The 13,939-nt window shown below is 38.5% G+C and overlaps 1 protein-coding gene across 1 annotated transcript in view; it reads left to right on the top strand.

Annotated features, from left to right (window-relative positions):
* LOC103147131 (phosphatidylethanolamine-binding protein 4-like) overlaps positions 1-13,939 on the top strand; it is a 40,159-nt gene that overhangs the window by 18,684 nt on the left and 7,536 nt on the right. Inside the window, exons 3-4 of the mRNA XM_007565333.2 lie at positions 10,044-10,089; positions 11,559-11,672. Of these exons, the coding sequence (XP_007565395.1) occupies positions 10,044-10,089; positions 11,559-11,672 (160 nt within the window). The remainder of the gene's footprint in view (positions 1-10,043; positions 10,090-11,558; positions 11,673-13,939) is intronic.

The raw sequence follows: 13,939 nt of genomic DNA on the forward strand, positions 1-13,939 counted from the left end.
AACGATTCAAAACAGTAATTCTACCTCTTAAATCCCTTTGTACCGGCTCTCAGTTGTTAATGACTAAAGACACTGAATGCACTATAGAGTTATCAGCAGATGTAACTGGACTGGAGCAAATCGAATAGCTACACTTAACAGCAGGGTTGGTGCCTGTATGTGTGCAGTTTTTGTTTAAAAGACCAAACTGAGTATTTTGTTATTTTTAGGAAACGTTGCTTTCGTTTTGGATGATAAACGTACATCTACATCATACTGCCAAAAGTATTTTCTCAATTGTCTCCACACGCGAGTAATTGCATCTCAGTTGAGTGATATCTCAAACTTAATCCAAAGGGTTGTGTGTGATATTGGTATACAGATTTAGCAGATTGGACTCTTTTTTTTAGAAGATATCCACATTGTTTAGGAGTGCATTTAAGGACAGTTTTCAGAAGGCCATTTGTGTGGCCAGACACTGATGCTGGAAGAGAAGGGCTGACTTAGTGTTAATTTGCATTAGAGCTATTTTGCTTTGTGTAATGGTGTGCAGTCATGTTGGAATAGAAAAGCGTAATCCTAAGTAGTTCCCACGGAGTTAGGAGCATGAAGTAGACTTAATTAAAACAAAAATCTCAAGCACTTAACATCCCACTAAGCACTTTTCAAATCATCATCACAATAAAGAGAGTATTTCACTACTGCAAGCCTTGTCAAGACATAGGTGACCACCTGAACTTACAAGGCAAGCAAACAGAGCATCACCCAGGCAAAGAGGCCCATGATGAACTACTTGTATGATTCTGTTGACAGAAATGCAAGTTGTGTATTCCACAAATCTGGCCTTACTGAAAAGTGGCCAGAACACCACGTAAACTTTGCCACAAGCACATGTACGCCACACTTTGTAGATTTTTCTTAAAAAAAAAAAAAAGTCAAAACCCATGTATCATCCTATTTTACGTCACCATTAGTTGCCACTTTGTGTTTTTTTTTTTGTTTGTTTTTTTTCACATTAAATCTTGAACGCAGTCATTGAAGTCTGTGGTTGTAACATGACAAAATGTGACAAAGTTATAAAAAAAGGTTTGACTACTTTTGTGAGCCACTGTATTAAACAAATATACAGCGGTTCGTTAGTTAGTTCCAAAAGTCAGGATCTTTCACAAAAGGATTCAGCAACACTACCATCCTTTCAAAGTCAAGGGAACAGACTCACCTTGAAACACTTAAGTGCTCAATTACACGCCTGTTGATTCTCTTTAATTTCTTAATAATTAGATTAATTGAGTAGGCAAAGAGTTCGTTCTCTTGTCCACCTACTCCTTCCACGTCCTCCTCTCCCTCTCTCCTCCCTCTACGTCATGCACACACCCACAAGATATTGATGCTCATTTACTTTGTGTCAGTGTTCACACCTCATATTATTTTAATTGTCACGACAGTTTAATAAGCTTAAACTTCCTCTCCTGCCCCCTCACATCTCTGCCATCCCTGTATGTGTTAATCAAAATCTAGCATGTGTTTGTACACACCATCTTATTTTCAATCTCTGTGGATTTCTCGTCTTGCAGGCAGAAACCTCTGTAGCCATGGTAAAGATGTGTGCGTGTGTGTGTTGTAACGACGACGTACTCAGGCAGGGATTTTCCACTGCCACCCCCGTTAGTGGGAAGCCCTATTTGGGGACATGTCAGCGCCTTGTTTGCTTGTTGTGCTGATGAAGCTGGGGGTGGGGCGAGTGGGCAGCCTTGTTCAGGTTCCAGGATTCCCTTCAAATGAGTCAGCCAGCCCCCTCTCAAACAGACTGTTACCTTGGGAACTCAGGCTTGGGCTTCCCTCAACAGTACTAAAGTACAGACTCATCAGCACCCATACTCCCTTACACACACACGCACACACACTCTAAAAGGACCAGCACCGAAGTTAGATGAAAATTAGCTCAGTAGGTTGCTCTCACTTTGGCCGTTTCTCTGCCCCGTTGGGTCCAATCTGCTCTCTGAGAATGAGATGGCCAAACCAGCTCAGTCTTTAAGGGGTGTTGCATGTATGTAAATTAGTCTGAATATATGGATGAGATAATGAGCCTGGTAGCTACTTTCTTAAGTGAGTGATTCCAGTGATGGTGTCCCTTCCTGCTAATTAGCACGACCAAAGGATTGTGGGTTTGGTGTGTCAAGTGATTTCAGTGATGACTGTAGAGTTAATAACTGGACTGTTTATGTTTCCAACTTGGGTTCATTACCAAAGCCAAATGAGTTTCTGTTGTGAACCCATTAGTCCAGCAGGCTATTGTTAAGTGGGTTAATTTGTTGATCCATTGAAGCAAATCAAGGGTGACTTCCCCCACCGATTTTTCTCTCCCTCCTGTTCAGACCATTTTACCGCGTCCCGCTGATCTCCCACTGAGTTCGCTATCCTACTCAGATGGGTAGATCCTTTTGAGCCTTTTCAGGGGTTTAAAAATGGATGAAGCTTGTGAGAAAAATCTAGGAGCGATGTACTATTCAAAATGAATTCATAGACATAGAATGCAGATATATCAATAATCAGCAAATCTAAGTAATAATTAGGAAGCGCAAAGGCTTGACCTCAACCTGTTGGAACACTTAGGTGCATTAGAGCAGAGGCATCAAAACAACCTTTGCCTTTAGTGCTAGTATCTGGCATCACACGTTACTTGCTCTACATTTCCCATAAACACACCATAAACTTGTAAAAAGCATTCCCAGAGTCCAAACTTTTACCTTATTTTTATTCTCATTTTTACACAAACGTGTACCTGAACAGGCTCCATAAAGATTGTGCAAACTGACTAAGATTAAGAAATGGTCTAGTGCCGTCTGCTCACATATTGTTCAACTTCAATAAGCTGTCAGCTATGCATCAATGCCATGTCTAGATAACATACAGTGCCTATAAAAAGCATTTGCCTCCTTGGATGTTTTACATTTTTATTGCCTTTAAAAATCAATCATGATCAACAAAACTTGGCTTTTTTTGACAAAAGAATTTACCCCCCAAAAAACTGTAATGTCAAAGTGAAAACTGATTTATACAGAATGACAATTAAATATAAAATGTTTCACATAAAATATGTGATTTTCACATACTGACAAGTCAACTAAAAGCACCTGGCTGACCTAAAGGCCTGTGAAGGAGGACTAGGCTGAAGTAAATTAGGAAGGTAAAGAGGAACAAAACTACTTAAGCATTTATAGGCCAACATTGGGATTTTGAAATTCATTATGATTCAAAAGGAACCAATGAAGGGACAACGGGTTTGTAACTAATGTTCTCTAATGCCCCTTTCCGCTGGCTCTACTTTGGCTGCACCGCTCCACCCAGCCTTGCTCCACTCTTCTTGGAAGTTGTCTCCACGAACCCTGTAACGCATGCAGCTAGGGGGACGCCTCTGGAGGTGGAGGCTTTGAACCACACCTCCACACATCTTGCAGTATGTGTTGCGCTTCATAACTGTGCAACATGAGTCGTCATTTTTTGAGACAACAGAAGAAGAGAGAGCTGTGCATGTTGCTGTTTTTTAGCCTAGTTGGGATTATTCTGAGATTGAAAATGCTGCGGATGCTGTCGATGTGGCAGGAAGAACAGTATTTATTAATTTGGAAGATGGCAGTAGTTATTTACCATCTAGTACCTAAACAGCCCTACCATGTTTACCAGCCAGATGCCGAAAAAAAAACAGTAGTGGAAACGCTTGCAAAGCAGCCCGAATAAAGTGGAGCCCAGCAGAGTACTTTACAGATTGATTGATTTTAATTTAAGTGTCACAGTGCACATTCATGAATGTACAGTGTTGTCTTAAATATAGTGGATTTAGCAAAATGATCATTTCCATCTGTGGTCCCATAAAACAAACGGTACATTAAAAATAAAAACAATTAAAACAAATAAAAATTGTATATAAACTGAAAATCCTACTCCGACATCATTATGTTCGGCTTTCACAAAAGTCCCTGTGGCAAACATTAAAGTTGTGACAAGATGAGACAGAAAGTTCAAGGAGTATGAACACTTTCACTAGTCACAATTATTTGCATGCAATCCATCAATTTATGGCACAAGGAGTGTAATAGCCAACAATTATTGACGTTTCCGGGACTGCAACCCATAACACCCAGACACGTCTGAGAAGCTGTCAGGAACATCGTACATGCTCTTTGCAGGTATATACTAGCTGTTGACTTTGAAACTCCTTTAGTTGCTACCAGCTCTAATAAAACCTGTCATAATATTATACCCTTCTGTAACTCTACATCAGTGGGTGAGCTATACTTAAGAAATTGTGAACCTGGTGACGATTCTCATAAGTGGGTAGTTTTCTTTAGCATTCTGTCTGTGGGCTTGAATTTAAGCAGAACCACAATGATATCATTGAACACCTCTGAAATACTGTTAAACATATGGATGTGTGCTGATATCACAATGAGAAGCTGAAGAGATGAGACTAGAGTCATGCGAGTGCACTCGGTTGTTGCATGACAGAGAAATGACATTCAATCACACATTTTCAGTTGAAGTTGTGAATATCTTTAGGCAGTTTCGACTAGCATGTTTGTAAATGTATGATAATAAAACTTCACTTTGTCATTTTATCATTAAAAAGTCCCACGATTTCTGTCATCAGTGTTTAACCCTCATGCCCCGAGGTTTCTTCTCAGTACACAGACTCTTAATTCACAATAACCCTGCAAATGAATGGGCTGATTACAGCGAGGAAGAAGAGGAGGTAGTCATAAGCACTTGGCTTGAGCGGAATAGGCGAGGGGGGTGGTGGTGGGGGGTGGCTGTGGCAGTACAAGTCCAGCCTCAGAAATAGAGCTGTGAACACCATCTGTCATGCTCTCTCTCCCCGTCTGTTAGCCTGACTGCAAGTAAAAGGGAGAATGATGCTCTGAGAACTGCATTAGAAGAACGTGGGTGCTGATTGTCGTAGGTGTGGGTTTACAGGCTAAGCAAGGGAGGGAGAAGTGGTGGATATTCAAGGAGGTGCATGAGTAACTCTTGCTGACAAAGGGAAGCACGCACCCACACAAAGAAAGAGAAGGGTTCTTGGGCAAGTGGGTATTCCTGCTGAAATCGCACCCCTGCACCCACCCACCGCCTCTTCGTGGACTCCTACCTACTGGCTCGTGTCGGAGGATTCCTAACGGAAGTTATGTTGACACATTATACAAACACACCACTCATCCTCCGGCCTCAGATTGAGGCTTTTTACCAAGTCATGTAACGTATTTAGTTTATTTTCATACAGGAAGAGACATTATCTTGCTAGCCACCCAAAGACTATAGCTGTGCGTGCCTCATAATTTATGCCTGTCATAAATTATGTTCCTAGAAATCTTACTCATTATATCTGATGTATTGGTCCTGAAACTGCTCATGAATACAGTGTCGGGATGTTATGTGACCCACAAAAAAAAGGCTTGCCAGCCATGTAGCTTTTTCTAGACTTTCGGCATTATTCATTGCTCATATTGTGTAGGTTGTTTGAGATCTTGTACCTTTGTTCAAGTCAGAGTGTGAAACGGTCAGTAAGACATAAAAGCAAGCTTTGCCGCAATGAGCAACAGAGGCAGGATGAAATGTGTGCAACACCACAGCTGGAGACACAACAGTGGGATCTGAACAGGCTGCACCTACACTAAACAGAATATAGACTAAGAAAAATGGATCTTTTGGGAAAAGAAAATCTTTAGAATAACCCACAAAGCATAGATCCAATCTCTTTTTTTTTTTTTTTTTTTTTTTGTAATGCTCTCTTTCATATTTGACTCTATGGTACTGTTTTCCATGATTGCTCATCTCAAGCGGCTCAGAGGTCTGGGTCAGATGTACAACAGCTTGCAAGAGCTTTGTCATCTCGAAGGCAATTTCCAAATGAACATGCTTCCTGTTGTAGTGTGCTGAGCCCAGCATAGCCGCTTTTTCAATGGTGAAAATAGAGCAACTAGATCCCAGTTTTTCCAGTGTCGATGCAAACTTACAGTTTAAGCTTAATCCCCTCTGATCACGTTTAAAATCAGTGGCAAAATGCCACATATACCGAATGTACATGCCAGTGCCAGAGAATCAGCAGCAAGTGCTATTAATCGTTGCAGAAACAACCCAATTATAGCATTATTTATTCTCTTGCTACACTAAGTAGACTCTGTTTGCAGTCAGCTCAGTGGATACAAAATCTTGAGGTCTGCTGCAAGTCACAACAGCCCAGCCTGCATTTTGATTAATGTGGCTTTTAAACACTTGGGCGCACTTGGAGTGTGTAAAACTGATTGAATTTTAATGTTGAGATCATAACAAATAAAACTGGACTGTAACATTTTTGTAAATGTAATGTTCTCAACCCCTGTATTTTTGTACCCTTCATCCTGGTACAGTGGAGCCTTGGTATCTTCAGGGGTTAGAGACCACAATCGACTGCGAATAGCTGAGATCATGAAATACAAAAGACTCCCTCCATTTTAAAAGCTGTAGCACATACTGTAATATGCGTTAATGCAGACTTTGGATACTGTTTTGGCAGTATTGCAGAAGCGAGCATCAACTTCCTTATCTCTGCTCCTGGGAGCATAACCAATCAGCACTAAGAAAAAAAAACAAAAAAAAAAACAAAACAAACGACACTCTTGGATTGGCAGCTTTCCAAAGACCATTCAGTAGTGTGTCAATTAGCATTGCTGGGTATTTCAGCTTCTCAAGCTACATCTTCTTTAAATATTTTAGATATGCTGTGCAAAACAAATCATGAATAGGTGAGTTTGCTCTACATATAAAACATGATTAAATCCGTGTAAATGTTCTGGATTTATATAGCTCCTTTCCAGTCCTACTGACCACTCAAATGCTTTGCACTACATGCACCTTCACCCATTTACATTCATAAATGCATATGTTTATACACCAATACACAAATCAATGGGCAACCAGGGGCACATCAACGTGACTGGAAGAAACTGAAATCATTTCTACAACTTTGAATTGCAAGACAACTACGATACCAGTTGGCCTCTGCTGTGTGCCAACTGTTCTCAAACATATTTGTGTCATATGTTTGCCATATCTTCATTTATTCACTCAAGTCCCAGTGTTTGAACAATTTACTGGTATAGCCCAATGTAAAGCATATTTTGGCAGTATATTTTGCTGCCAAAATATACTTTGGCAGCAGACTGCTGTGTGTAAAACAATGAATGTGAATGTAAGACCTGAAACCTGCCCTACGGTGTCCAAGGCCCGAGACACACTGCTTCACAACTTTTGTTTTCAGCCCTTTTGAGATATTCCAGGATGGCGTTTTGCTTTTGGTACAAGTCCAGCAATAGATATTCTTGAATCTCAAACAGGATCAATTCAACAGCCTGGCAGGAGTGAGTTTGGAAATAGATGTAGGTGCAAAAAAAAAAAATGTGCAGGATTTGAAAATGAAAAGACTTTGCTTACTTTGTTTTTGTTACATATGAAATGAAACCGTTTTCTCACCGATTGCTGAAGGGATGTTCAGTCATTCAGCTTATTTGTTAAATCAGATGTTGTCCTGGGAAAACATGGTTTGCACATCATAGCAGATTTGTTTGGGTGCCAAAACAAAACTATTAGTCTCAGGAACTGCAGAGCATGATGAGTTCCAGGCTTGGTGTTGAGCCGGTGGTCTTCTTCTGTTTTCCATAATTGCTTGCTTAGTTTTAGGTTTGTTTTTTTGTTTTTTACACAATAGACCCATAAAGATCACTTTAAAAGATTATCTTCAACTTCCTCCCACTGGCAAAAAACCTCTCTGTTGTTCATTTTAGAGGAAAATTCTTCCCACCCCATTTATGTCTGGGTGTGTCTGGGTTTTTTAACATGAAGTAATCAGACGGTGAAGAGAAGATGGAGTGAGAATGTCTCAGCCAGTTTTTCTTTATTATTGACGTGTAAAAATCTGTATTTATCTTTTCTGCCTGGTGACCTGGGTTATTTTAGACCCCAGTTGTTTGTTTTGCCTCTTTATTTTTTTAACATGTATGAAATCAGTTGTATTTAAATAACTCATTTAAGACAAAGAACACAACACATTTAAAGTGTAATAGTCTGCATGACTGATAACTTGGGTAATCATTTTTAAGTATGAATTTTAATTAATGGCCTTGCCCTTCATTGATATATTTTGAGCCTAAAATTTATGCACACACATTATATCCATATACCTGAGTCATGAATGAAAAATGACATTTGTTTTAAATATGAATAACAAATCAGTAGATTTTTAGACTCTGGGAATATTACACCCCACAGCGAAGACCCCAGAGACCATCACCCATGAAATCATAATGTCTTACAGAGTCCGTCACTCTGAAATCAAGCTTGGCTAAACATAAATCAAATGCAACATTTTCTGCAATTTATTTTGAAGTCTTATGGTTATCAGAATAAGTAAAGATGCATTTCTGCTGCCTGCTATAGACTTGTCTTCTATTAATTGGCAGAAATTCGATGTTGTATTCATTTGCTGTTATTTAAACTCCGTGTTCTTTACTGAAATTAAAAGGCCAAGGGGTGCCAGGGAAAACGAACGAGAGCTGAGCATTAAGATGTGGGAAAATGTTGACTACCTGTTGCTATGGCAATGGGTTTGGATCCTGCAGGCTGCAGGACTCTTGCTGTTTCTAAATAAAGCTATTTTTTTCGCACTGATCTGTGGATGAAGATACTCACAGCTGAAGCTAATCTTCTGAATTGTATCAGTCGGAGTAAACACTTAATACTTTCTGTGAAACATCCTCAACAGCCGTTATGGGATTATAGATAAGATGGAACACAATGAGGGGCACATGCTGGAGTACTGATGAAATCCTCAGTAACACTTGCAGGCTGATTTGAGCTGTGCTGATGTTGATCAAAGTTATAAGGCCAATAGATTTGGAAGAAACTGAATTACAACTGTACATTTCTTAATACAAGGTTTCTGCATGTGTCATGATGTCTTCATATCTGCCAAAATCATATTTTTGTCTTCTGTACAAAATGTGATTAGAAATCATAAAATAAAAATTTATGAAATATAAATTTTCCATGAGAAATGTTTCAATTTGTGTATGTATTTATCTTTACAAATATGTACAATCATTAATCCTAAAAAAAATTATAAACGTGGTTGCTCCATTACCAAAATGATTAAGTGGACATACTGTAATATTAGTTTGTTTAGTCCATCTACTTTAAGAGAAGCTAAATAATATTTCTGTTCTCATATAAACTATGTTCAATTTGATTTGAAGTCATCAAGTAAACCGAAATGTCAATTTAAATGGAAGAAAAACGAGGGAAACATTCCTTTATAGTCCATCTTTTGTCCCAGATTGCTGTCTAGTAACACACCACCTTGATTCCCCTGTAGGGGGCGCCTGTGTGCAGAGGAACGAGGACACTAATAGGTGCTCAGACCACACACTCCTCGTTTGTGATGGGGACTTCCATTCTTGCTTCAAGTGGGTTTGGGGCCATTTCACAGACAACATATTTAGTCATTTTCCTCCCACTCAAGGATGCAGCCATCATGTAGTAAATACCCAAGTTTATTAAACAAACGTGTCTGTGTGTAATTTTTGCTGTGTGAATGGCCTTACTCTCTGTGTGTTTCCTGAGAAAAAGGGAGTTCAACATGGCAAATGCATAGTAAAAAAAAAAAATATATAAAAATATCTAAAGGCTTATGAAATTTACCTGAGTTTCTGATATGGTAATAAGATGTCTGTTTCTAGGCAACAGGAGATTAATATACAATTAATAATATGGGAAATTGGAAATCCTCTCACTGGTTTAATGTGCTTGGGAACTGTCTTTTGTCTGCAGTTTGTTCCTTAATTTTTAGACATTGATTTAACAACATCTCTTGTGTGTTTGACTTAAATTAACCAAACAAATTGTGATGCTATTCTGCAGAAAAGCTTTGAGTAAATAATTTTTATATTTCAAACAACATTTAACATCATTTAGTGTTAGTTTGTAGGAACACTTTTTGTTTGTGATTTGCCTGACTGACGATGTGCTTGCTTTACCAGGGCTACTCGCTGGCGGAAGGAAAAATGCATGGAATGACTCTTGGTGGTAAGACTGGAAAAATGAATCCATTTCAGTTATTCAAGTAAAGGAAACGGATTATCTAAAGCTTCTATTAATGAATTTTGTGGGTTACAGTTCATAAAAACCCTAAATGAGATTCTAGTTCAATTTCTGGTCTACACAATAATGGGGAAGACTGCTGACTTGACAATCATTGACAACCTCTGCCCGAATGATGACCCGCAAGAAAGAAGCTGGCTATTCACCGAATTCTATATCTAACGATATAAGTGGAAAGTTAAGTGGAAGAAAAAAGGTTTAGTGGAAATCAGTTCAAGACTATTTGTACATGTTTTAAAAAAAACATAGCTTATCAAAGTTGTGTACAATAACCCTAACAAAAAATATAATTCAATAATAATTCCAAGAAGAACAAAAATCAAATAAAAGCCAAGAAAAAAATGGACAAAAATAACACAGGTAGCCAATGCCTTGAAACAATTATGAAGTGAAATTCTTTCAGGAGTTTGAGGGACATTCACAAAGTTCATCCATGTTGCTTGATGTCCAGTGTGACATTTCCACAGTGAGTGATAATTTGGCGAGCCATGGCATCTGCTGGTGTTCCACTGAGGGCATATTCTGAACAGAACATGGAAAATAACTTTCTGTAGGGTTAACATGTCTGAAGTAAAATTGTTTTCCATTTATTTTTTTTTTTTTTAGTAAGCATAGTTGGGGGTTTAATTGTAAAATAAAAAAAAACACTTGATTTGATTTATTTAAAACTGGTTTTTAAAAACAACAAAAAAAGGACAGAGAAAATGTGCTCACATAACAAAGAACAAAATAATTAGCTTACCACTCCCTTTCTGTTTGAAAAATATATCAATGTGTTTTATTGTTTTATTTCTTTTATCAGTTTAAAGCTTTTTTAACTAAATCAGAAAAATAAATGAAGTATATTTTTGAGCTGCAGCTGTAGCATTCCTACAACTGTCTCTGTATATGTAGCATTCATTACATCCTAATTATTTAAATTAAATAATTGCACAAGATACGGGAATCATGTCTTTTTTTTAATGCTTCTACATTATTTTTGAATGATGAAATGGTTGGTGATTTTATTTGTAGTAACAGGAAGTTTGACAATCATAAACTGTTATGATTTTTAAATACATATGCTTAAGCTATTTGCTGCTGCTTTTTTTTAACCATTCCTTAAAGTAGATTTAGATTCAACTTATTATTTTGTGTTTTAAAATAGATTAATCAAGCAACATCTCTTAAATGCACTCACATGTATATGAGAATATTTACATGGCCATTAGCCAAAACACGAGTACGAGAAAATTGCATACAATTCAGGGTCAGAGTTTTATGAATATACAGCTGCTATTAGTGTAATGCCATCTAAAAAAAAAGGCAATCCATGCCAGGGTTTTTAATGACTTATAGTCGATACAGCAGCTCAGCATTGCCAGCTCTCCTGATTCTGGTTCTTTGTTTTGCAGATTACAATCCACCGACGCCGCCGCAGAAGACTGGTTTCCACCGTTACCAGTTTATGTTATTTGAGCAGCCTCCTCACACAAAGATATCACTCACTGAAAAGGAGTCTTCCCGAGGTAATCACTCTGCATCTTTAGATCGCAGAAATGTTATCTACAATGACTGTAAATTCTAACGTTTTGTTGCTGAAGATTACAGCAAGACATTCAAACTCATTTTCTCTCATGGTAACCACAACAAATCTCTCTTTCCCTTGATGAAAGAAACGTTGTGGATCAGACACATCAGTGGACTTGTTTTGTCTGTTCTCACAACTGTAAGGTTTTATTGCATCACTTGGAGTTATTTTTGGTGGGCAGTTTTTGTTCGAGTGCATGAACCCCGACAAAGAAAATGTTAATGAGGTTAGTGAGCGAGTCTGCGGCTGTGCTAATGCCCACCAGGTCAAGACGAGTATTACCGGCTCCCACGCACACCTGCACGAGTCCGCCTGGCCGTGTGTTGGCAAACCTGAAATCCCCACTCAGCGGTGTCGGTACACATGAACGTACGGTTCAATTTGAACATTAATTATTGTTGATATCATTACCATATCTTTGTTTGTCTCTCAGAAGTCAGTCTTGTTTGTGCTGCAGAGCTTTTGTTTTCTTTCTTGTTCGAAAATAACTTTTCCACCGTCTGAAGTCAGTGGGAAGGTGCGAAGCAGCTCTCAGATGAACAGCACAGCAGCTCGCAGGAGGCGTGTCTCCCTGTCTGTTCTACTCGGGTCACAGTCGATGATTTGAGGGGAGATCAGGGCGGTTGGAGACTTTCAAGCGTGGTGCCGGTGAACAAGTGGAGCTGCCAGTCTCTGCTGTTTGAAGTTTTGACAGCTTTGTCAGCAAACAGTCCAAGCACATTAGGCTGAGGTGTGTTTGATGTTTAAAGTTTTTGGGAAAAGAAATGTCAGAACAGATGAACTTTTTTTTTTGTATTTGTGCTACACCCAAGTCACATTTGGGTAATTTCCGGTAAACCTTCATCACATTGTTAAAATAGAATGTTTCAAATATAATGTTTGTCATAAAAGAAAAAATACAAATAGTCTGAACACCCCGCCATCCTCCAATTACCCACCACCCCAATTTTGAAGCAATTGCAGTTAGCGGATCCACCCATCCTTAATCTACTGGATGAGTTTAACTCCCGTTGTCGCACTTCCTCTCTCCTGCAAAATCTATTCAAGGGAAATTTAATTAAGGAATTCACTCTTGGATAATCAAATGTTTCATTTGAAGGGTTTGTTCTTGAGAGAATAACTGTCCATATGAAGAGAGCGATGGGATTGGATGTTGAGAAATAAAGGTAACTCATGTTTTACACACACATCTCAGATCATTAAAAAGGTAAATTATTTTTAATGATTCAATTCAAAATGTGAAACTTGTATAGGTTTATCATTTAATTATAGTGTTGGTGAAATTCAAAAATGTAATTTGCCAGAAAATTTTACTATGCAACACTTTTGAAAGAAAGATTTTTCTAAATAACACAATCATATTGGTGACCGCTTACTGTCCAGAAAAGAGTCTTTATTATGCTTTGGAAAGCCAAAGACGGCATTTTAAAAAGACGCTGGTTGTTCAAAGTGTGGATAAGAGACATATTGCCGGAAAGCTGAGTGGAAAGAAAAAGTGCAAAGCTCATTTAAGGGTTTGTGGCAATTTCACCAGATATGGAGTGCAGCTGGAGTGTTTACTTTAAAAGCACCGTATATCAAGAAAATGGATAACTACTGTGGCATTGCTTTTGTTAAGTCAATCTTAACGCATTGGGTACTTCTTGTTTAGCCAACTTGGACACCAGTTTCTGGTGGGAAAATGGTGTTAAATGCAGAACCGAAGTTCAGCCTAACATAGGAGTCCTTATTCTCTGTGTGGGAGTGGGCATGGTGGACCAGGATGGAGTCTGTGTGAACCGGTTCCACCTCTATACGTAATATTGTGAGTCCTCAGCTACGTTGATGGTTTGCTTCCGATGTGTCGTCCCCAGCCTTTTGAAGCACTTTGTAGAGACAGGAGTGAGTGTGGCTGGGCAGTAACCATTAAGACAAGATGTTACAGAAGACTTTGGTACAGGGATGACTATGGATGTCTTAAATCATGGTACAGATGGTAAAAAAAAATACCAGCTAAAGCCTACAAACTCATACATTGTTTCTTCTTAGATCAAATTTACAGAAATAAACTTTTGAAACTTGTCCATTTGAGTGTAATTGATAAACTACCCAAGTTTTACTTTTAGAATAAAGCTGCTGAAACAAATTAACTTTTCAATTATATCCCAACAAGATGCACCTGTATTTGGTTTTGAATGCATCTTTCTATTATTTTACCTGCTGTAT

Source organism: Poecilia formosa, unplaced genomic scaffold (genome assembly GCF_000485575.1).
Source record: "Poecilia formosa unplaced genomic scaffold, Poecilia_formosa-5.1.2 Scaffold5, whole genome shotgun sequence".
In the NCBI taxonomy this organism is placed as follows: domain Eukaryota; kingdom Metazoa; phylum Chordata; class Actinopteri; order Cyprinodontiformes; family Poeciliidae; genus Poecilia; species Poecilia formosa.